The 26,006-nt window shown below is 41.3% G+C and overlaps 1 protein-coding gene across 1 annotated transcript; it reads right to left on the reverse strand.

Moving 5' to 3' along the window:
* Positions 1 to 1,850: 1,850 nt before the first annotated feature.
* Positions 1,851 to 24,441, reverse strand: LOC310995365 (BICD family-like cargo adapter 1; the record flags this gene model as incomplete). The annotated part of the gene is made up of 10 exons (XM_083984411.1): positions 24,090 to 24,441; positions 21,817 to 22,032; positions 12,993 to 13,112; positions 11,702 to 11,848; positions 10,178 to 10,345; positions 7,572 to 7,736; positions 5,464 to 5,541; positions 5,019 to 5,131; positions 4,435 to 4,555; positions 1,851 to 2,114 (listed from the first exon to the last, which is right to left on the reverse strand). Exons 1-10 carry the CDS (start codon positions 24,333 to 24,335, stop codon positions 1,851 to 1,853), a joined length of 1,638 nt encoding a protein of 545 aa, XP_083840537.1. The 5' UTR covers positions 24,336 to 24,441.
* Between the last annotated feature and the right edge of the window lie 1,565 nt (positions 24,442 to 26,006).

The following is a 26,006-nucleotide window of genomic DNA, read 5'->3' on the forward strand; positions in this document are numbered from 1 at the left end:
AAATGGTGATTGACAGCCATGGACTGTTAAAATGATCTGTTCTTTTATGTTAGGACATAAGTTGCCTTTGTGTTATTCCTAAATAGCCTATGCTCCCAATATGATGAAGACGCAGGACTAGGTTCAATATCTTTCTAAATGTTTATCTTTGTATGTGTCCTTTTAACCATTGTTGCGAGTACTTGTGCTTATGTGTGGTATGTAGGGATGTGTGGTATCGTTGTGTTGGGTATGTCTGCTCCTGCACTGATGATGTTCTTCTGCAACGAAGTTCATAACTGAAACATTAAGTAGTACTTTTGACTTTGAATATGGGTCAACTGATTGAAGACAGTTTATATTATATTCTAACTACAGTACTTGTCACCTTTAATCTTTTTTTTTCAAATGCTTTTACCAAACAAAATTAATGGCATGATGCTCTTGATAATGACCACTTAGGCTACTTGGCTGTCAGTCATGCACCTCCTTTCTGATGTAATTGCAGTAATTATGCACATTTCTGTTATATCACCACTGACAGGTGGACTCAGTCAATGTCTGCATTTCCCACAAATAAAATCAAAAGTTGAAATTAAACAAGGAATGAATTCAAGTGAAAATCTAACAGAGAGTCATTGTAGAATGTAAATCACAGGAGATTAATCCTGACAAAATTATTCAGATTTCATTTAGGCCGATTTTTTCACAGGTCACAATTTTCAAACCTCTCAGAATCTTTAGGTTTTGGGAACAGTAGGTCTATGTTGTGGCCATTTTATTTTACGAGCCAGTACAAACTTCTATTTTGGTGCAGATGAGATGTCTTCAGTTATTTGAAGTTTTTTCAAACAGTTTCATGCACAGTCGCCCTGAGGTCAATGCAATACTTGGACATTTGTTCAAGAGAAAACTAGTTTTTAACTCTGAGAACATTTTTTATTTCTCTATTCTACTGATTTTGTAAAGACGACTTTCAAGAAACTTGTGTAAATAACGTGCTCTGAATTGAGCTCAATTTTAAAATAACATCTTAAGACACCTCTTGTTTCTGGCTGAGCATCTGCTGTTAGTTCATCACATTAAAATTATGAACAAAAACACTCAGAGACACAAACTTGAAAGGACATTTTTTTTCTTTATGAAATGATTGAGTAATCATTCCAAATGTTGTCAGTCAGACAGCTTAGTAAAACTGCTTAGTTTCAAGCAGCTTCAACATTGAACACTGCGTCACAGAATACAAACATACAGTACATGTGTCTGCCACACCAAGTCGTCATTCAGAGAAATTTTTTAAAGAAATGTTTTATCAGAAACCAAAAAAAAAGAAGAAAAGAAATTATAAAAAATATCAGCTTTCTCAGTGTACATGAAGATATACAGACAATATTTCTTTACTTCTAACTTCTCACATCTGACTTGGTATGTCAAGACTAAATTCAGGACAAGTACAAATATTAGTTTATTTCCTCACTGTTCTTAGTTAAATACTCCAAATAAATGCTCTCTACTGGTCTACACCTACAATAATGTTCACTATATAAAGTCTCTGACAGCGAGACATCGTTGAATATTACAAAATAAGGCACAATATTTACACTTTCAAACCTTCACATGTAATTCTGTGAACATGGTAATTGCTCCAGGTCGTCACAGCTTAGGTTTCAGGAAGGCTCAGCCTCTCAGTGAAATGTGTTTCAGTTAAGTGTCCGTTTGACAATACAAGTCTTTGTCCGTTGTGGCTTTGTTCTTCGTCACTATGGTACATTAAAAGTATTTTTTTATGGCTCTTTTGCACCACCACATGATGTCCAGAGAGGTTTACTGTACTTGTGACCTCTGCTCTTTCCTCTCCTGTAGTTAAAACACTATTTTCCATACTGGACCCCTTTGCCACGTCTTAGCCAGTCCCTCCAGGGGGATTGGCCTTTTTCCTGATTAGTGTCCGAGTTCCAAGTGGAGGGTGAGGAAGAGGAGGAGGAGGATGAGGAGGAGGGCTGGCGCGTCCGGGCGGACGTCGTTCTGCTGGGCCTGTAGAAGAACGACATGCCGTTGGCGATGGGCTTCTTCTGAGGCTTCTCCGACTGCTGCTGGGACCGGAGCTGCTGGTTGATGATCACCTGGATGTCGTCCTGAGAGAAAGAGGAGGAAGAGGAAGAGGAAATGAGCAGGAAGTCTGAGGACCAGCGGCTCCGTCCGGTGGTGTCTCATGTTGGACAAGAGTAGTTTTACATTACAGCACAGTACATCATAACCCTCTAACCCAGGGGTTCTCCACTAGTCTCACTCTGGGCTCCACATTTTCCCATGGTCATTAAGTCGCGACCCACTTTTATAGAATTCAAACCAAGAATTTTTTTTTAAAGCCTTTAAAAACTCATTTTGCTCTTTATTGAGCAAAGTGCATTTCAGAGCACGTGAATGAAACTGAGGAGGACCATGACAACTGCATGTATAAGTGAATAAAAAACTATCAAACTGCACAAAAGGGAGACCAAGAAAATTATATATTTGACTTCTAATGCATCTCTGCATTCAGAGCATGTTCACTAGTGAATATATATATATATATAATAAGTGAATAAATATTAAATTGCACAAAATAAAGACCCACAAAACAAGGTATTTTCACTGCATTCCCACATTAATAAGAAACTGATATCTTTGCATTTAGAGCAAATAATAAGAAACTGAGGAGGAGCATTACAACTGCATGTGTTCACGTGTCAAAATAAGTTATTTTTCAAAATAAAAGACATGTCCAACATCAGATGTGCATTAAATATTATTTACTTTTTTGACCAGCTGTCTGCGACCCATCCAGAACGGGTCCGCGACCCACTTTTGGGTCCCGACCCACCAGTTTGAGAAACACTGCTCTAACCCACTGATCAGATTCACCTCCATTGTTAACAGCTGCAGTGACCATTTTTATCACTGTTCACAAAGGGCAAGGAGGCAGCGTTTGGGAAGTAGGCTACTGAGAGATAGACTACCACATTATTGAGCTTGTCTCTTTTATTGGATTTAAAGGGATAGTTCAACATTTTGGCAAATTGGCCCATTGTCATAATCCCTATAGTTAGAAGAAGCAGGTAATTTACCTTTATTTGTCGGTGCAAGCTATTTTTAGAACGGCGGTGCAGAGCCACGAGCTGCTCAGAGCTACGCTACGGAGGCTCATTATGAGATTTCTTGGTTTCCCTCATCAAACTCATCAAATACACAATCCAACAACTCCAAAACAGGTCACAACTTGTCCACGAGAGCGTTTTGGAGTTGTTGGATTGTGTATTTGATGAGTTTGATGAGGGAAACCAAGAAATCCCATTAGCCTCCGTAGCGTAGCTCTGAGCAGCTCGCGGCTCTGCTCCGCCGTTCTAAAAATAGCTTGCACCGACAATTAAAGGTTTTTTTAATGGGATGTGATGGAAATTTGGTAATGGAGTGAGTGGATCTGATGTCACTACCAAAAGACAGCTCATAACCCCTGAGCAGAGACACAGCAAAAACCAAAAGACATGCGTTAGTTTGTCTAATATGAAGCTATAAAGTAAATACAGGCTACTATTTTTACATTAGCTCCAGGCAGATTTTTTTTTACCACACATGTTGCATGTGGAAAAATGTTCTCAGTATCTTATTGTAGTTTAATAATAGATAATATGTAACGATGCCTGATTGCACTGTCTTCATGACTGACACTTACAGTAATTACCCATGTTCCTACCAACTATTCAGGGCTTGTGTTGTTGATGTGTGAATGGTTTACTGTACAGTTTTTTATTTGATCTTGGCTCATCTCTCTGCACATGTGCCGTTTCCATATGAATGATTTCAGCTAACACCATTTTTCCATAAAACTAATCAGTGTTTTTGGTCTAAATATTACCCGCAGCACCACGATTAAAGCGCGAGAGATCAGAGCCTCCGACAGATGGCTCGGCTTGGCATCATGACTCAGCAACAGCAGGACCCGTGGACGGAGACACCTGCCGTTTATATCCTTCCAGACTGACAGGGCTGAGGGATACGGCCGTGTCTGTCCCTGACATCCCACTGAGGACTGGCTGAGATACATTCATCTCCACTCTGTCATCCATCACCAAAACCCTAGTCAGCATGTCTGAAAAGGTGATTTTTCATCTGTGAAGTCTTTGAACTTGCAAGTGGAAACACTGGACGACAGTGTGACAAAGCTTCCTCTGTACCCTTTTCCCTTTTGCTCTTGTGTTATCTATTTCTGTATGACTGGGCTGGTCCCTTCTGCCTTTTCCGTTGTCTCTCTTGTATAATTGAATCTTTAACTAACGCACAAGAGTTCCTATGTACATGTACTGCGATGTACCTGTGCAAATGGCAAATGAAATTCTAATCTAAGTGACAGCATGGGAGTTGATTTAAGGGTAAGATACAGTAGACAGCAGCATTATGGGTAAACTGGGGTTTTACCTGCCAGGCCTCGAGCTCCTGCGACAGTTCCAGTTTACGTTGGATGGCATCTAGTAACTGGTTGTTCAGAGACATCATGTCATTTTTGCTTCGCACCAACTCGACCTCCATCAGGTTTTTCCTAACAAGAAATGATGACAGATCACAGTCATATACACTAGAATTTATCAATCCTGTCATGTTTAACCTCATCACAGGTTAAATCTCATTATCATAGCTGCAGGAGGAACTTCCTACAGGAACTATGAATTAGATAGATAGATAGATAGATAGATAGATAGATAGATAGATAGATAGATAGATAGATAGATAGATAGATAGATAGATAGATAGATAGATAGATAGATAGATAGATAGATAGATAGATAGATAGATAGATAGATAGATAGATAGATAGATACCATACCGTACACACATAATAATACATGAGCTAAAGCTACGACTGGAGTAGTAAAGTGCTGTATCTCTGTCCTTTTGTTTAGAGATGCAACAGAATCCATTAATTGTAAACAAAAAATGTAACCATAGAATATTCAATATTACACATTTTCAGAGTGTACGTTGAGATAAAATGAGCTTCTTACTTGGCTATGGCTTCGTCTCGGTCCTTGATGGCCTGTTTGACGACCTCAGCCTGTTCCTGCACGCTCTGCAGCTTCTGTCTCAGCTTAGCGTTTTCCTGCTGCAGCTGAATATTCTGCAAAGTGAAATCAGTTGTGAGATTAAATTTATATTAAAAAATAAAAGAAATGTGATGATAAAACAAAAACTATAGACGTACAAACTGAAGTGTAGAAGACTAAACTTATTCAGGTGTTACACTTGGCTTCAGACATATTATAGGGCAAACGTGACAAAAAAAGAGAATAAAACCAGGCAACGCCTGTAGGTCACTGAATGTGTGTGTGACAATAAGACGGATACACTGACAGTAACGGGGTCAGTAGTGGCGTAGCCCAGTCCTGACATAATGGGCTGCCACAGGTGCTGCCCCTCCCTGACAGGAGTGTTTGTTCAACACTGGGTTACCTGATCTCTGAGCTCCTGTGCTGCGCTCGTATTCCCACACTCATCGCCCGTCCCGCTGACAAAGGCCCGATTCAGATCCTGGGAGAGAGACATTAACAAAGAGATCATGTGTCGGCCGAGCATTTCACACATGTTTGTAGCAAAAAGTAGTTTCTGTGGTGGTGGCCTATATGCACGGCGCTCCGAGGCGAGGGAGAGGGTGGGCCGGTGGTATTTAGTTCCACTGGTTAACGCATGTTACTGGTCTGAAAGGTCAGAAAATGCTGCGAGACACAACTGGACGACTGTGCACGCTCGCTCGTGGCAAATAGAGGTTTTGTGAGATTATGGTATCAGTTGCAACAAATCATTGGTGTCTTTTGACCAGGATTCAGCCACTGAAATGCTATGGCACTCATATTCACTAATGATATTTCTTTTTTCATTTGTTCCATTACCATGGATATGCTGATTCCTTTCATGAAGGTTTATGCTTTTTGTTTACACTGAAGTTTTAGTTGTTAGTTCGAGTTACTTCATGTTTGTTTGAGGAAATGTTTCTGAATATCAACACAACAACACATTTTAAGTTTTCTTCCTTTTCACTTTGCACATACTGTCCTATCATCAATGCAGTAAATGCAATCATTATTATTGTGAAGAGAGATTTAGACCAAAATTTAATCTTTATTATATAATTTAATTATACTGTTCAACTGTTGCATTTGTACAGAACTGGTGTTTCCCCTGCTGCACATTCTGCAAATCTATACCGGTTTATTCTAACAAATTATCTAAAACCTCTTTTATACTGTATAAGTGCCCATTTATTGCAAATCAACTCCTTAGTAACAAGACAATGTTATTTTAAGCAGAAGTAAGCGATCCGGTCGTTTTGGCTAACTTCTTGTCAGCTGATGGAGTTAGCAGTCCCCGCCCTCGTCCCTACGTCACCACATTCACGCGCATCCCTTGGCTGCGCACACAGAGAGGACCGCCCCTTTATGCCGTTCTCTCTCCTCATTGGATAAAAGTGGTAGGATACAAGGAAAGTTTTCTCCTCGGCTCAGAGCAGAGCAGAGTGACTGACAGACCCGTGTTTCGGACCAAACACTCTATGTAAGTGATTGCTGTCGGAAGATACAACTATTTAAAGGGATAGTAGCATTTTTTAAAAGTGGGGTTGTATGATCTACAAATAGCCCCTAAGTACTTTAATTGCAGTAGAAGACTCTCTGCACTCCTCCCGTTAGCAACGCCAGCCCATAATAGCCCTGCCCAGAGATTTACAACATACATTGTTGTGAATGGACCCAAAGAAACGGCCTATTTTCGTGGCCTAAAAGAGGTTTTACGTGAAAAAAATACACAGTTCCATTGTTCGCTATAATATAATTTTTTCCAGCCCCTCAAAGTGCAGGAAAAACACAGTTTTTATTTGGACCTAACCAACTCACGTATCCCTCCGCCCAGGGTTAGCGCCCGCCGATCAGCAGTTGGTTAAGTCCAAATAAAAACTGTGTTTTTCCTGCACTTTGAAGGGCTGGAAAAAATTACATTATAGCGAACAATGGAACTGTGTTTTTTTTTCCGGTAAAACCTCTTTTAGGCCACGAAAATAGGCCGTTTCTTTGGGTCTGTTCACAACACTGTATGTTGTAAATCTCTGGGCAGGGCTATTATGGGCTGGCGTTGCTAACGGGAGGAGTGCAGAGAGTCTTCTACTGCAATTAAAGTACTTGGGGGCTATTTGTAGATCATACAACCCCACTTTAAAAAAAATGCTACTATCCCTTTAAGACTTATAAACATTCTGCTTACTTCTGCTTTAACTAGTCAGTTGTTTTCACTTCAAAACACAGTAGATGAGCCACTAGGGGGCAGATAGGCCAACTGGGAATACACAATAAACGTGGTATGTAGGCTACACTGTTTATCTTATTATTGAACTATAACTTTATAGCTTGGAGTTTTACTCTGTCCATCTCTAAACTGTAATGACATAAGTGTGTGTGTTTGCTATTCCCATCGTCCTTTCATTTAAAAACAAGGTCAGTCTTTTCTTTATATTTCCTCTCCTGCTCCACTTGTCCCTTTTGTGTGTCTCTCTCTCTCTCTCTCTCTCTCACCTGAGGGCTGGATGCCTGCGCCAGGGTTTGAGCGACTCCTTTCAGCCGGTGCAGCGCGGCCTGCAGGTCCTCCTGTTGATCCGGGAGCTCCGACTGGCCCGAGCTCTTCTGTTCCCGGGTCAGTGGAAGCAGCAGCTGAAGGATGGAGCCCACTTCTTGTATTATCTAAGTAGAGTAGAGAGATGAGGCATATGTTACCTGAGGTTTTGAGTTACAATACAATACACAATGGGTATAGCTCGGAGGCACATGCTGTATACTTGGCTCATATGAATACAGCTCATATTTTGTTTTGTTGTTTTAATGGAAAGATAAGTAACTGGTATTTATTTTCCTCTTTTCCTGTCAGGAAGCAAAATATTCTCAAGTATTTACACACTGGGAGGCGTCAGCATGACCTCATCACTTTATTGAACTTCCTTCAGTGAAACATATCACATGATGATGACGATTATGTTTTGACAGCACAGGTTAGTTTTGGCAGAACAGATCATGGTGAGGTATTTTATGATAAGGGCTGGATTAGACACACAGTGCACGTGAGCTGAAAGCTGTGAAACGAGGACACGGCCGTGACAAACAGGAAATGTAGTGAATGACTCACTAGCGCAGTTAAACATCACATTTTCCTGCTTGGAACAAAACAATAACAGAAGACACCCAGAGCCCCAGACCACGGTTCGGCTTCACTGTCACTCACTTTATCTTGTTCTCTCACTTCTCACTCAAACTCCTGCAACAAGCTGCCTCTGATATTTCTCTGCAAGGAGGAGGTGTGAAAGTCCTGGTTTTCAGAGTGTGATCTCGTTGCAGAGAGAACTGGTACAAGATGTACAGTCAGCCTGCACCTCTCTGCAGAGATGGTTACTGTACTTTCACTGTGACAGCATTCACACATGTACTCCTACGACTGAACGTATAGTACATATTACCGACCATAGTGTCATTTACAGACGCTCCAACTGCAGCCTGAAACCTGGGAGTTTCACAATAGATTTTAAGATTTTAAAACTTTAAATGGTCAGGCTACAGCATACATTTCAGAACTTTTAGCAAGGCTCAACGTCTTGCCATGAAAGATGAAAGACCGGGTCTTTGCTGCTGCTCATCTTTGGAGCTGTCTCAGTATCTGAGTACCTCAGTATCCTCTTTTGGTTTGATTATATAAATAAATAAAACTGATGATTTCAGCCCTGAAGAAATGTTTATTAGATCTCTGAAGAGAACAAATTTGTGTATGTATATATTGGATTTTTGTTTCTATTTTATGCTTCTTCTTTTTTTCTCCAACTGTTTTTGTCCCACCTTTTTTCCCTCCCTTTATTATTAATATTCCCTTTATTATTATTATTATTATTATTATTATTACTATTTTAATTTTATTTTATTTTACTTTTTATTTATTTATTTTTCCCTTTTTCCCTTGATGTTTTTCACTAAAAAATGTCATAAATGTTGCAGGAATGCTCCACTGATAAGATATGTGCTGGAATATGAACTTGAATCCTGCAATAAAGTATAAGAAAAAAAAGTATCCTCTTTTAAGTCTCTTCTTAAAAATAACTTGTATCTTTTGGCCTTTCCCTCCCTGTTGAAAATCGATTTTATTGTCCTATTATTGTTACTGTTATTCTACTGTACTAGTACTATACTGTTATTATTCTAAATAATAAGTTGTTATTATTAATATTATTATCATATTGTTGCTTCTGTATCATTTCATAACATACTGTAAATCATATACCAATTCACTATACACTACATGATTAAAATTCTTGTTTCCAGTCACACAGGAACGCATTTTCCCCCTAAAACAGATGTGAATCATTGCGGGCAGGACCACGACAGAATGAGACCTCAAAGTAAAACTTGCCAACCACAATACGGAGGAAAGGTGTCATGCAGTCGTTCCCACGGTGAATCTGAAACTTCTGTCAGCTACGTGGTTGAATCTCTAACCTCTCTCTCTCCGGTCGTCAAGGTGGATAAGCACTAACTGTGTTTATAAACTACATACTAATGAGTATTCATGCGTTATAAATGAAGAATTGAGTATTTATCAATGCTTAAAGGGATAGTTCACCCAAAATTGAAATGTCACTCATTATCTACTCCCCCTCATGTGGACTAAGGGCTGGGAGAAGTTTCAGAGTCCTCCGTGGCTTCTCTGAGTTACAGCGGGGTCTCGGCGTAGCAGTGCATGTCCATATAACGGTTGCAAATGAGGTTTCAATACAAGACGGACATTACATACGAGCAGCATGGAGGTATTTGGATGTTATTTGCTGTGTCTTTTTGTTACGAAGACAGTTGGTATCCATTTGCAACCGTTATATGGACATGCACTGCTACGCCGAGACCCCCTGTAACTCAGAGAAGCCACGGAGGACTCTGAAACTTCTCCCAGCCCTTAGTCCACATGAGAGTGGGTAGATAATGGGTGAAATTTCAATTTTGGGTGAACTATCCCTTTAACCAATGCTTAATAGTATGTACTTATTATAAAGTGTTACCAGCTCAGCTACTGCCAAGTGTGTCTGATAATAATTGTATATTACATCATAACATTGTACTGAAAACCAAGTGCTGCTGCTTCAGTGCAGTACCTCTTCTTTGCTGACTCCCAGCCCGGCCGTCTCCAGCTCGGACAGCAGCGACGCGTCGCCGTGGCTACCGGCCTCCAGCAGCGACGCCTCCTGCAGCTCCTCCACCTGGGCCTGCAGCTGCTGGGAGCGGCTCCGGGCCACCTCCACCTCCTGCCACGCTTCAGACAGCTGAGGACAGCAATAAGCATAATGATGAACACACATGTTGAAACACCTGCAGAACCCACTGGTGCAATTAGGCATCTGAGGTTAGAGGGACAGTTCACCCATAAAATTGAAGTTTCAGAGTTATCTACTCCCCCTCATGTGGACTAAGGGCTGGGAGAAGTTTCAGAGTCCTCCGTGGCTTCTCTGAGTTACAGGGGGTCTCGGCGTAGCAGTGCATGTCCATATAACGGTTGCAAATGGATACCAACTGTCTTCGTAACAAAAAGACACACCAAAAAACATCCAAATACCTTCATGCTGCTCGTATGTAATGTCCGTCTTGTATTGAAGCCCCAAAATGCGAAATTGTCCCGAAAAAAATTAAATAAGTCTATATTTCAAGCTTGTTAGTAGCGTAAGCTTCTCGAAGCTCCTCTTCCCGATTCGTCACATTTGGACGAACTGGGAAGAGGACAGACCCTGGTTCGTCCAAATTTGACGAACCAGGAAGAGGAGCTTCGAGAAGCTTCCACTACAAAACAAGCTTAAAACATAGACTTATTTAATTTCTTTCGGGACAATTTCGCATTTCGGGGCTTCAATACAAGACGAACATTACATACGAGCAGCGTGGAGGTATTTGGATGTTTTTTGGTGTGTCTTTTTGTTACGAAGACAGTTGGTATCCATTTGCAACCATTATATGGACATGCACTGCTACGCCGAGACCCCCTGTAACTCAGAGAAGCCACGGAGGACTCTGACACTTCTCCCAGCCCTTATAGTCGACATGATGAGGGTGAGTAGATAATGAGTGCAATTTGAATTTTGGGTGAACTATCCCCCTAATAATATGTTCAGTAAATGAGATGACATGCATTCTCATAATTATACAGATAATTGGCAGAAGAAGATGTATGTAATGAGACAATGTTGATTTTTAGGGTGGGGCACGTGTGTTTTTTAAAAAGCTCGTGCAAAAAACTCCACTAATGCGACAGAGAAATCCTGACGTGCCAGATTCCAGCCTCCAGCTCAACATGAAACTAAGTGAACACTACGAGTGGAATCCAGAATTGCAAGTGAGAGTTACAATGACGGGGATGAGGTGATTGTTTTGCAACGCTATCCACAATCCCGCCGAGACCCCAGGCCACCGGGCACGGGCCAGAAAATCCCTCTGTTATTGAGGCTCTTTCATTCATAAACTGGCCGCATTCAACTTGTTTCCTGCTGCTACAATGAGCAGCGACGGGTCGGGCGTGGATTCACTTTGAAGGAAATAGTGAAAGCTCCGGGTGTTGTCTGTGTTCGGGCTCGCTCGCGTTTCTTCAGTGTTTTACGAATGTATAAAAAGTACACGACGACGTAGTGTACCTGCTGGCTGCGCTGCTGGTCGAGTTGGTCGTGCAGAGCCAGGCGCGTCTGTAAGGAGGCCAGGCTCGCTCTCAGCTCGGCGTTTTCACTGCACACGCTCTCCAATCGCTGCTCCAGCGCCTGTTCCTTCTGGGTGAGACGCAACACCTGGAGAAAACACACACACACACACACACACACACACACACACACAAAACTGTCAAAACTCCCAGTGCTTCCAAGTGCATCAAACCCATTCAGTCCATCAATGCTCATACATTAGCATCATGCAAAAGTCTGGGCACCCCTGGTCCAAATGTCTGTTAATGTCAACATTTAAGCAAGTGGAAGATGAAATGATCTCCAAAAAGGCACAAAGTTAAACATGAAACACTCTTTCGCAATGTTTTAATTAAAGGGATAGTTGAACATTTTGGCAAATTGGCCCATTTCCATAATCGCAGTAGGTTCGTTACCTTTAATTGTCGGTGCAAGCTACTTTTAGAACGGCGGAGCAGAGCTGCTCAGAGCTAAGCTACGGAGGCTAATGGGATTTCTTGGTTTCGTAGCTCTGAGCATCTCGCGGCTCTGCTCCGCCGTTCTAAAAATAGCTTGCACCAACAATTAAAGGTAACAAACCTACTCCTAAAACTATAGGGATTATGGCAATGGGCCAGTTTGCCAAAATATTGAACTATCCCTTTAAGCAATATCAGTGTACTATTTTTGTTTTCAACAATTTTAGAGTGAAAGGGGAAACAAAGCAGCAGCCTGCAAAATAGTGGGAATAGGTATCAGACAAGCTATTTACTATTTATGCACTGTGGCAGTTTCCAAAGGGGGGGCTGCTAGGTACTACTGTAAGTATGGGCCCTTTTCATTTTCTGTCATCTAGAAAATGTAAGAGATGAAAAATGTAAATTATATTGTTTAAAATGTAAAGGGAATGTATCATCTGCAACTTTATGCCTTTTGGAGATCATTTCATCCTCCACTTATACTGAACTGTTCACATGAATAGATCTGACTTCATTCTCCTTGAAAAGAAAAAGGGAAAAATTAAACAGGAGCTACTTGTCATTTAATGAAGGAATGGTTTTGGTTTCTCCTTTTTGTCTTAAAGTTTGGTTGCCTAAATCACTGCCAGGCTTTATTGGTGCTCACACCACGCTATCAATTACTAATTGTCTGTCATGTGCAGTGTCACAGGGTCATAGATTAACAAAAAACAAAACACTTCTGAAGCAGCTCTGGTTTGGTTTCAGCATGCAGTGGTAGCTATACACGTGACATGTTTGCGGCCGGTAGCTACCTGCTCCCTCATGGCGCTCATCAGCTCCTCATCCTGCAGCCTGTTGTGGCTTCCCTTCTGTTTGAGCTCCTGTTTTAGAGACCACAACTCGCTGGACATGGTCCTCTCCACCTCCATCGCCTACACACACACACAAATACACATCGGAGAGAGAAAAACAAAAGATTCTCAGTTGGAGTGGGAGACAATAGAAATGGAGCTGTGTAGCAGATTTAAAAGATTTGCTCAGGCAGAAACTAAAAAGTGGAATCACACAGGTGTATTAGTCGACTTCAAACAAAGCCTGCCTGCGGCGTGAGCTTTGAGAAAAGTGAGCTCACAATCTTGAGTCTAAAAATAACCAAATATATGGCAGGAGGTCTCTCTGAGATGAAGTCCTGTAATCTAGACCCCGATGAAAAGAAACCAAACATGATACCTGCCTGAGAGGAGGGGATTAAATGTGTGTTTGGTATTGGTTTTGCTGCGGGCAAAGCAGCAAAAAATGAAAATGAAAACTGGTTTACTGCTGTTCAATGCTTTACTGCCTTCAAAGTGTTTCTGTAACCCGGCGGTTCCCAGGACGGATCCCAACGGGGTCCGCAGATAAGAATCTGGGTGGGCAAAGTAAGGAGATTAAAGGGGTAGGCTATATGAAAGACAAAAATGTGCTTTTATTTTCGTACAACACAGGCTATTCTCAACCCCTTCAGACCTCAAGAGGGAAAAATAATATTTTTGTTGAACTGCTCAGAAGACACGTTCACAGTTTAAGGCCGTTTTGGCTATTTTTAAGAGTTTCTGACCACTGATAGTGCTGTACGTGGCCTGTGGAGCATTATTTTTACTTGTTGGCCCCTGTTTTGAGCGATTTACAGTTGGTTTCACAGAGTTCAACAACAACAAAAAATCAACATCAGCTGACAGCAGCAACAGACCAGTAAAAACATGGATGAAGTTATAAACCACTCAATATTTAAACAGGAAACAAAGTAGCTTTTGTCGATGTGTGTTGAGGAAGGAAATGTATTCATTATGTTTGTTGCCACACACACACAATGCACCGTGAGAAACAATGAATGTCAACACAACTTTATTTACAAGAGGACTTCACAGGCCAGAGAAGCTCTCCTGTAGGTGAACAAGAAGCAACATGGCCGCTGTGAAACATTAGCCAGACTCTGATAAATAAACCAAAATGATGATAATGATGAATCTATTACTATTACTATCATCATTCTGCTCGTCTTGAAACTGTCTTTCACATATCTTCACTCTGAAGCTGGCACACAAAGATTTCAAAACAGGGATGGGAAAAATTTAAGTTTGATTAAATGTATATTGAGTAGTAACTGTAAATCTAATTTTTGTACGTTTACATCCTTTTTTTCCCTCTCTTTTTTTTACTGTTTTGTCCTGTTTGGTCCTGCTTGTTTTATGTCGTCGGGTTTTTGCTTTGTTTTTTGCTCAGTGTGTTGTCAGTTTCTAAAATGTGTAGGTATGTCATTGCCTGTTTCCATTAAAGGGACAACGAGGAGTTTTGGAAAAGCAAAGTGTTTTCTCACTACATTTATGAGCCTCCGCGCACCGTGAAATTCTTTGACCGGCGCAAAAGACAGACTCATGTTTTCATTCATCAAGAATTAAAGTCAGAGGTTGGAAGACGATCACATACCGTCGTAGTTCCGACCATAAACGGCGATTCGGCGGCGTTATTCTCATGACTCGCCACGAAACCGAAAGTAAAGAAACGCTGGTCGGCTCGACCAGCATTTCCGCCACCACTAATAATAACAAAATAACGATAGAGACAAAACGATATATTTATCGAAAATGGGCCCATTAACAAGTGTGGGTAGCGTAGATTCATCCACATTAACGTGAGACTTTTTTATAACCAAATAGAAACTCCTCGTTGTCCCTTTAAATAAATAAAATAATAATAAAAAAGATTTCAAAACAGAAAAACTCAGGTCTGCCGGCCTGAAGCGACTCGGCCCACAGACCCATCGTCCTCCCTTTAACCCCCGTCCTCCCCCCCACCACCACTGTCCCGGTCTCAGACCCTCAGTTCCCCTTACTCAGCAGTTCGGCGGGCCCCTGTCAGGTCCCATCACCGCCACATAATACAAGATGAAAGATCGGGCCCCTGCGGCGGCAGATGGAGCTGGAGGGCATCTTGGACTTGCTTGTGACATCATCATGCCACATTAGACAACAATATAGCGGAGGGTAAACTTGGCCATGAGGAGGGAGGGGCGTGCAGCTATAACGGCGTGCGTGTTAATAGGAGTGTACGGAGGAAGAGAGGCAGGCATGAGGGCTAAAATTAGTGTGTGTGTGTGTGTGTCTGAGAGTAAAGCATGCACCGATGGACAGAAACAAAACGTAGCATGCAGACAGACACACTGCGAGGAGGAGAAGGGAAGGGGCCTTTAAACGCCAACACTGCAAAAACTCAAAATCTTTCCAAGAATATTTGTCTTATTTCTTGTCAAAATGTCTCATTTCTAGTCAAAACTAATCTCTTTTAACTTAAAATAAGACTCGTCACCTAAAAATTAACTTGTTTTTAGATCATTTTCATTTGTTTCAAACAAATTTTCACTTGAAATAAGTAGAAAAATCTGCCAATGAAAGCAGTTTTCTTGTGCTTGTAATAAGAAAGAAAAACTTGCTCCACTGTCAGATTTTTCTACTTATTTCAAGTGAAAATATGATTGAAATAGGTAAAAAGTGTCTAAAAACAAGCTACTTTTTAATGTGATGAGTCTTATTTTAAGTATAATGAGATTTGTTTTGACTAGAAATTACATTTTGACTAGAAATAAGACAAATATTCTTGGTAAGATTTTGAGTTTTTGCAGTGCCGGTGCCGCGGCCTCGTCCCGTCAACACGGGCCTCCTCCACAATGGAGGCAGCGACCCAACTGGGAATCACCACCAACACACAAGTGGGAAGGAGGACGCTCCATTTGGTAGCTACACACACATCCCCTCACATGCAAACCCCCTCCAAGCTTCTGACCCCCTTCCCCAGTGCAAACACCGAGGTATCCAACAGCTGACTAACCCCAGCTACAGCCACGCACGCACGGAGGCCCCTCAGGGAGTCGCACAGAAAAGATGGCTTTCCCCAGGGATGATGGGATGTTTGGGGGGCATCAAACATCAAAGGGGATAAATGAAAGATTTATATCTCTCTGCATTGTGTATTGTCTTTTCCTTTTTTTGGTTTATGAGCTGGGTGATGCTGCCAGAGGGGGCAGAGGTCAAAGGAGACGCCAGGATTCTCCTGAATTTGGGCGTCTCCTCTTACAATAACGGAAATCCACAGTGAGGGATTTGTCACAGTTGATCCACGGCCGGGGAGGGTGATCATGTATCACTAGGGTTGGAAAGCTGGAGGTGGAAAGCTGACCTGACACAGAAAAGGACCAAATGACCACAGCACATATGTTGTTTATACCCTTATTGATTTAAAACAAAAAAAGGGAGGGGGACAAAATGTTTGGCTTGCAACTGATAATCATTTTAAACGGTGGCCCATAAGAACTCAATGTACTGCAATTAAAGAAAACACATTAGCTAACAAGATAATAATTACAGAAAACCACTTTAACAATTTGAGAAATATTTCCAGGGGCACAAAAAAGAGACGGATGTAGGCGGGGTGGGGTCGGCTTTAGGTTTATGCTTCTTGACTTCAGAAGTCTGGAAACAAGGCGAGTTTGTCTGGTCTATTATAATGTCAGTGTTACACTTTGAAAGATATTATTGAACTGTTAGCTTAGTTTTTCCATCACTTTTGTGTCCCCAGAAACACTCAATCAGTCATGTCAGCATTAATCATGAGCCTAAATTATTCTTAACCTTGGCAAAGTGTGAAGTATTTTAATAACTGTATGTTTTGTTAACTGATATGAAATAGGCCTATGTCCTGAGTGTTTGTGATGTGTGTGAGAGGGTGTATATGCATATGTGTATGGATGTTTAGAACGCCATGTAAATGTAACTTTCTATTGTTTTTACTTACCTGCCCAGGGACTACGGATGGAAAGTAGCTAGTAAGCTAAATCCGGTACAAGGCATCTCTTCTCATCTCGAGACTAATGTTATTTTGTACATTGTCCCTGATACAAATAAACTTGTTAAACTAAACTAAACTAAACTCTGCAGTGCAGGTGTTGGCAAAGTAGTTTTCTGATTAGTGGCTTGTTTGGCAATCCAACTTTTCAGCTCCTACAATATGAAAAAAACAACTTTCTATGTACAGCAACACACTCTGACAGCACCATAAACGTATACAATAATCTGCTATTATAGAGACTGTTTTGGAGAAGTGCAAGACAGACAGTGTTTCTAAAAGCAGAATATTACGACCTTCAGGAAAGAGGCTTTACTGCAGGACCGCTTTATTAGACTTAACTGTGTGTTCAAAATACATGGGAAAGTGAAGTGTTTTTTTATTTGGCTCTCCTGTGCGACTGTTTTTTTTTATCTCGAAAAGTCTATAACCACAAATATGTATTGGTGGTGACACACAAAGAACTCAACCGGTTTGTACTGAGCTTGGTGGAGAGACGAGGCGGAGGCCAAGGAAGACTTTGAGGGCCGGTCTGGATTCATTTTCTGTTTCCTCTCTGACGGTTTGATCGTCATTGGCCTCCATGAACCTGTTCTGAAGAACTGTGACGACGATACAATATTAACAGTAGCTCGTTATATCCTCTGTAAACATGAATCGTGATAGCGAAAACTATGAGAGACTAATGGTTGTATTGAATTTAACCTCGCACAAGCCTGAGGCAATGTCCTCTTACCTCCAAGGATGTGTTATGTATTTCTTACTGAGCAGACCTGTTGAGTGAACGACTCTGCCCATGTAAACAAACTGAATGTCCAATTTATCGGCCTCTAATCATCCTCCCATTTGCTCTCTGGTATTTCTTCTGCAGCAGGTCTGTTATGTAATGTTTATTTGTGTTTTGTGCAAAACTAAAACCAGCAAAACATCTCTTCCTCCATCAGTGTACAGTAAATTATGTCAAGTCGCCGCTGGCTGAGCAGAATCACATTTCATGGTGTTAAAAGTCTCAAGATTGCCAGGAAATTCACTCCCCCCCCCACCTGACTCTGGTGATAAATTAACAAACAGATGCATCATTGGCACTAAAAACCCATTAATGATTGATTAAAGTGTTCTCGGTTGTTTTATTCAAAGGCAGGAACGAGCAGGTGAAAAACACGCTAAAGTGGTTTCAACACTCTCTCGCACCTTAGCTACCTTTTACTAAACAGCCAGCACATAAAATTGTGTCTTTCCAAGCAGCTGCTTCCACTTATTTGGGACCTGCAAGTTTGTTAGTGTGTCTTGTGTAATTAATTTTGGTTGATGTTGGTGTTGCTGCTTAACGTTGCTTCTGTTTTGTCTGTAGCAATTGGCTGTTGTTTGAGCTGAGTTTATGTTAGCTTGTTAGCTTTTGCATAGTTTCAGCCAGATTTAGCCTTCTCATAGATAGATAGATAGATAGATAGATAGATAGATAGATAGATAGATAGATAGATAGATAGATAGATAGATAGATAGATAGATAGATAGATAGATAGATAGATAGATAGATAGATATGCAGCTAAAATGACACAAAACATGAACACAAAAACATGTTAAGAAGTATCCTTAATGTATTATTTGTATTGTCTATAAGTAAATCATTTTATTCTCTTTTAGGGTGACTACCTAACATCAGTCTGGGGACAGCAGATGTAAAATAGCCTTTTGGCTAATTCTGGCATGTTTACATTTGTTAAAATGTTTTATTAATGTGGATTGTCCCTGATTATTAAACCTTTAAATAAATAAATAAATAAATAAATAAATAAAAAAGCACCAGGCCTGAGAGTGGCAGCAAATCTTTGCCCTCACATCAGAGCTTTGCTTTGCTGCTGCCGGTTTAACACCGTGAATTCTCCCTCCCGCTCTCGGGTTTCGGTCCTGAGATACCGTGCACTGACTGCACTCCTCCTCCAGATTCCTGTCAGGCTACGGTTACACTCTCACAATAAGGATCTAGTGTTTCAAGCTCTTTGAAACCTGCTAGATATGTGTAGATGCACAATATGCAAAAACCCCACTAAGGCCAACAGTAGAAAACATGAATTTATCAGTCTACAGCAAGACAAATATGAATCAGCTAATCATTTGAGTTAGGTACAAAGGGCCAACACTGTCCTCTGGTCCTAAACGTGAATATTAGCCAATTTTCTTTGACTTGTATAAGAGTAAACTAAAGGTCTTAAGTAGCCGACTGTTAAGGACTTTTGGACTGTTGGTTGGTTGGGCACCTAACGACTCTGTGAACCTGTTACATTTTTCACTCATTCCTGAGATCAAACAATCGGTTGATTTGTTCAGAACAGAACCAGCAGATCCCTTGATAAGTTGCAGCCACACTGAAACATGAGGAGGACTCACAGAACAAAACAAAACGTTGTGCTCCAGCCTTCACAGAAATACAAACACAACTCACCACGCCAGGTAAGGACTCATCAGACATGGAGCACTTTGTTTTCTTCAACACACTCCCTCTTTTAAAACCACACAGAGAGACAGAGAGAGCTGTCCATGTCCAATGCTGGACACTAGACTTTTTTTTCCCTCTCTGCTTGAACGGCCCAAACAGAGATAGCAGCACCGTCTATCTAAATAGACTTCTTCCTGGACTTCAAGGGAGTCGGTTTCCTTCAGTAAAAAAACGCCTTCAGTCTGGCCACGGAGGAAGAAAGAAAGACATTCACTGTGCTTTTATTTTGTGGACCTTGGCTTGTGGGAGGTGTGTGCTGAGTGGATTCATTTTTAACTTTAACCGGCTCAGGTTTGATGATCACGACACAAGGAGCTACTCCTCAAAGCGATCGGTGGAGTGCGCAGTAACGCGTCACTCACAAGTCACGACTCAAACAATAAAACACAGTAAAACTCACACTAATCTCTGCCACTTTCTCAGGCTGGAAAAATACTCAAGGTTATTATCAGCTCCTGCATGTTGGCTGATATGAGGCTGTAAAAGATGTCTTTGGATCAAACGTTAAGGATCATCAAGTATTTGACCTCACCACATAAGCGCTGATTATCTCACTGTTCTTGTCCATTGCGTCACACAAGTAACTAAGTTGAAAGCTCATGTTAATAAATAAGCTGGATGTGGGAGTTACAGATATATAACACTATGTCACTGCCACTTATCACTTACTGTACAGCGCCATTATTGCCATAATCCCTATAGTCATAGCAGTAGGTTCGTTACCTTTAATTGTCGGTGCAAGGTGTTTTTAGAGCGGCGGAGCAGAGCCGTGAGCTGCTCAGAGCTACGCTACGGAGGCTCATTATGGGATTTCTTGGTTTCCCTCATCAAACTCATCAAATACTATGAGATAATAACAGAACATTACAAGACAGAGTTGTTTTCGAGGTAAATGCAGAGACCGCTTGCCGAAAAACTGCCCCCGGCCGGTAACGCACATCAATGGTTTTGCATTTTGCATCGAAAACAACTCTGTCTCATAACGAGTTGTTGGATTGTGTATTTGATGAGTTTGATGAGGGAAACCAAGAAATCCCATGAGCCTCCGTAGCGTAGCTCTGACCAGCTCACAGCTCTGCTCCGCCGTTCTAAAAATAGCTTGCACCGACAATTAAAGGTAACGAACATACCGCTATGACTATAGGGATTATGGCAATGGGCCAATTTGCCAAAATGTTGAACTATCCCTTTAATCATCATTATGCTCTATAAACCATAGAACAGATCCATCATTAGAAGATTTAGGTCATTTTTCCTTACAAAAAACAATAAGCAAGGCCTTTTTCACTGCCAATATCACACAATCATGTTCCTTCACAGAAGAAGACAAATTATTTACAAAGTCTGAACCTCAACCCCATCGAGTAAATTTGAGGCGAGTTGGAAAATAAACCGAACAGATCTATTCTTCATCCAAAGGAAAACCTTTGGCTTGAATAGCAGAGGGTATGATGAGAAAACATTAGTTAGTCTCAGGGAATATATTGACACTATGCCAGAGAAATGTGCTGCTGTAAGTGCTGCAAAAGGTGGACATACCAAATATTAAAGTTCAAAGTGGATAATATACAGGAGTAGTAGTAGTTTTTATTCAAAAGGTCACAACTAGTAGTTTTATACTCCTACTTCAGTTCTCTCTTCGTCAGTACTTTTCCACCAAACTAACACAAACATGTACTGGAACTGAGCAAAGTGAAAGCAGCATCTTTCAGAAGCTCCTTAATTCCCTCCCTCTGTCCTACATCTGAAATCACGTCAGAGCCTTCACCCTCACTCCCCCTCTTGTTTACATATCGTTTCCATCCTGCCCCACACTGGCACAGATCATTTGCCTCAGACACGACGACTCCTAACGACTAAAACAACAACTTCTCACTCCTCACTCTCTCCTGCTCCGATGAAAAACTATCTGTCTACTATGCACTGGGAGCATTTTTGTCGTGGCCTTGCTCTAAAGCTATAAACAGTCTGAGAGTTTGGCCTTGCTCTAGAAGAGATTAGACTGAGTCAGACTGATACCTGAGTGGTTAGTGAAGAACACTGAGTTTCAGCGTGTGGATTGGATGACAGCCCTTTCTTATCTGTGGAGTCAGGACAGGAGGCCTGCAGTGCAGCAGGTGTTTGTTTCCCAGAGGCTCGGTTACTAGGAGCTTTTCTTTGCACCCAGCTCAATAATTCACCCTCATTTTCATGCGACGCAGACGGACTAAGATCAAATTCACCGTCCACATCAGCTCCTATCCGTGTGTTTGCCACTCACCGTGTTGAGCTCCTCTCTGAGGCGCTGCGTGTGCTCGCCGTGCTCCAGCTGGGCTCGGCTCTTGTCCCTCTCGGCCTCGGCGAGCGCCCGGGTGAGCCGCTCCACCTGGGCGCTCAGCTCCCTGGCATCCCTCTCCAGGTCTACCACCTGGCTCTCCCACACGCACTGGCAGCCCTCCAGCTTCTGCTGCAGCTCATGCCTGCCCTGCTCCAGCTCCTAAACACAAGAGAGGGGAGAGAAGATCAACAAAAGCCACTCATGTCAAGCTACAAATGAAGAGTTCATTTGCAAAAGCAGATAAAGGCAAGGCAATTTTATTTGTATAGCCCGTTTTTTACAACCAGTTTGTCTCAAAGGGCTTCACATGGCATCGTAACAACATCCTCTGCCCTTAGACCCTCACATCCACTGAGGAAAAACTCCATAGAAAACCCTTTTAACAGGGAAAAATCGGAGAAACCTCAGGGTGAGCAACAGAGGAGGGATCCCTCACTGGTTGCAGCAAGATGAATATGTTAGTTTAAATGAATCTACGCCTCCTATAGTTACATTAACTGTCATGTGCCTCGTAACACAGGCCGAGGAGGAGGAGTGGCTGCTCTTTATCAGTCAAATCTGCTTATCAACCCTCGACATAATAGTTCATATAATACATTTGAAAGCCTTACTGTCAGCCTCTCTCACCCAGACTGGAAAGCAGAAAAACCACTCTTACTTGCTGTAGTGTATCGTCCTCCTGCACCTTATTCTGAGTTCCTATAGTAGGTGACTTTTACATAAGTGAGCTGAGGCTTTGTAATTATTCTTTGCATAGTGTTGTTTTCAATAAAACTTTATTTTTTTGAGATATGTCTGTTTTGTTACATCTCAAAGTCACTCAGCTTATCTCAAGTTATCTGCTTTTGCAAATGAACTCTTCAAATGCTTTTTTTTCATTCATGATCTTTGTACCGTGTTGGTTTGTAACGACAGACAGTGGCCGCCGGTCGGATGTGACAACAACAACAACATATTGTTTTGGAAGAAGCAACCAACAATGAGCCTCATTCATGGGAAATGTGATGACAGGAAACTACGTAGCAACAGCTGGAATCTGGATTGAGCTGCATGAAGAATTTACAAAAAACAATGGAGACAGACATCAAATATCCAGAAGTGATTAGTGGATCATCCAATCAACAGTATCTACTACATCTACAACTACTCTGATCAATTGTCTTTTGATAATAAAAGCCTTTTGGGTTTCACACCATTAACAAAACAGTAAAGCTCATTTACATATTTGCGAGTGATTGATCAGTATTCAATATTATAATCAGGACATGCATTGATAATGAGAATACACTTCAGATCATCCTTAGAGATCATTTATCTCCAGGACACGTTGTCCTCAGACTTCTGTCTGTTTGTCCTCGCAGTGATTTAAGTCACACCTGATAAGATTTAGGGCCGAGCGTCTGAAAGGAGTCTGATAACCACTCAGGTGTGTGATGCTGTGGAGCCACACAACACAACACAACTTTATTTCATGTGCTGTTGAGCTGGATTGTTCTGTTCTGTTCTGTTGTCTTACTTAATCAAAACCACTTCTTATGTAAGTGGAGAATTACTGTAGTTCAGCAGCAGAAGTTAATGGCTCATGGCTCATTAGGAGCTGGCGCTGTAACAGGGAGTGGTGGCACAGATAGCTACTGGTCAGAGCTCAGCTTCTTTTCTTTCTTTTTTTTTGCTCTCACCCTCTGGTTTTCCAGGGAGCAAAAACAGAGGGTGAGAGCACAGACTGATCAGACATACAGTAAAGTTTATAGGTTATTAGTCATGCAACAATCAAACTGGTTTTCACTATAGTGGCTGGCAGCTTTAATAATGATAATGATGTAACAATGAAGTCCTTATACACTGATTTACAGTTTCAGTTACAGTTTCAGGCACACAACCACAAAGAAAGTGCCACTTGTGTGTGTTTTTCTTATATTTATCACATGCCTTAGTCGAATAATCTTACAGTCTATGGTCAGTATCATTTTTGGGATATATTTTTGAAGAAAATCCAAGCTATAGGTGGAGTAGCCTATAGGCTCTTTACCGGGATTTCTGTCAGTCGTTTATTCCGTGCATTGTTCTCAAAGTTATACATGATGCCTCAACAGAAACTACACCGTCTAAACTTTTCTTTAACACCACATATTTACCTCAGAGGCGTCATATAAAACTCGCTATATAATATAATATTAATTTACGCGGTGTACAGTGTAAAGTGGGAGCGCTCTTACCTCCAGCCTGTCTGCGTACTGCTCGTGGAGTTGGTCGCTTCTCTCTTTGAGCTGACGGTTTTCCAGGAGCAGCGCGTTTCCCAGCTGGGCTGCCAGCAGAACCTCTTCCTCCTTTTGTTTCAGAGCAGCCAGGAGTTCACTGGGGTCTTGATAATCTGTTATTTCCTCCGCTCCGTAGTCGAAGCAGAAATCCTCCTCCACGTCCATGTTCGCTGACTTGAAGCTCCATTCATGCAGCCGGTCCATGACGCAGCGGGTTCAGAGTCACTCACTAGCACTAATGTTGTCCTGGTGTTTGTGTAAGTGTGTGTAAGTGTGTTTATGTTGTAAATACAAAAAGTGTGTGAATCAGGAGTTCATCCATAACACCTGACTACAACTTGGCTACTCGTGCTGCTGCTGCTGCTGCTGCTGCTGCTGCTGTTGTGTGTCACTCAGTGTGTAAGGAGAGAGTAGCTATAAACCACCGCCGCCTCTGTCACCAGCAGATGACTGTTTGTCCCCAGGGGGCGTTGGTTTCGGTCACCTGAGCAACGGTTACCACCCACCATCCACCTGACAACAACCTCCACAACACCTACCCAGACTCAGGACTTACACCATGGATGTATTAGGCTTTATTACAGCCTATATATAATCTTATAATAGTCTTATAATAGATCCTTGACTTCAACTCAGATAGAGAAAAATAACACATAGGGTGAAGTCAGGTAATATGGGACATATAAGGTCTGAGGCCTTTTGCAATAGTATATATAGCACTTTTCAAGCAAATGCACAAAGTGCTTTACAGATAAAACATCACAGAAAAAGAACAAAAACAGAAAAAAAGAAAAACCCATGCAAACCCCCCCTCCCTCTGAGGTCACATGACCCACGATCAATCAAAAATAGCCCATAGTCAACAGCAGTGCACCCACCAAAACAGTAAAAGCATAGATTCACAAAGGTACAATACAAATGATTTTATAAATAAGTAAGTAAAATGCGCTTGCAGTACAGATAAAATGTTAGAATAATTAAACAAGAACAGGAAACAATTAAGAGTATGCCAACCTATAAAAAAAAAAAAAAATTGAATTGTTGCCATAACACCTCTTGACAGTAAACAATCAATTTGATCAGTTGTTGGTAACCAGAAAGTTGTTGATGAAACTTTGAAGGAGACTCAGGAGGGAAGTTCAAGCGAAAAGTGAAGTGGCATGCGGAATTTCATTTTTGCATTAGCCTATAAGGAGGATTGATCATTGGTTGTTTGCACTGTATTATCAATGACTATTATCTTCTATTTTTAAAAACTAAAATCAGCACATACTTGTTCAAATAAAGAAAATAACATTTGGCTGAAAGTGAATGTCCCATATTACCTGAAACTTTCAGAAGGGGGAGAGGGGTGGTCTCAGTGAGTTTACAGGTCTGTAGTTTCTAAACAATCATACTTTACAACATAATTTCACCACAGAAATATTGAAGAGATCTGTGATAAATGATACAAACATCAATGGAGTGAGTAACCACCTTTTTCTGATGGTGGTTTGGTCATTCTACCAAAAAGCGTCCCAAAGTACCTGACTTCACCCTACATGCAGCCTACCTGTATGATGTGGTTGAGTGTTGTCAAAACCACTACTACAGTATTCAGTAGGCTACCAGTAGTGATAATAGCTAATAATATAGACTAGTCTATTATTATATTACTTACCCTTTATTATAACTCTGAGTATCTTATAGATTCTATACCATAGGCTATTATTGAAACAAAGTATGGATTGAACACAGCACGGAAGCTGCTGAAGGCTCCTCCCACTTTTAACACTGGTGCAATGAAGTTTTTCAAATGGTTACACAAGCATAGGCTATATTTTGTACAGCAATTTATTTTAATTAAAGTTATTGAATTACATTACAGAGACTGAA

This window comes from Trachurus trachurus (assembly GCF_905171665.1).
Source record: "Trachurus trachurus genome assembly, chromosome: 13".
Taxonomy (NCBI): Eukaryota; Metazoa; Chordata; class Actinopteri; order Carangiformes; family Carangidae; genus Trachurus; species Trachurus trachurus.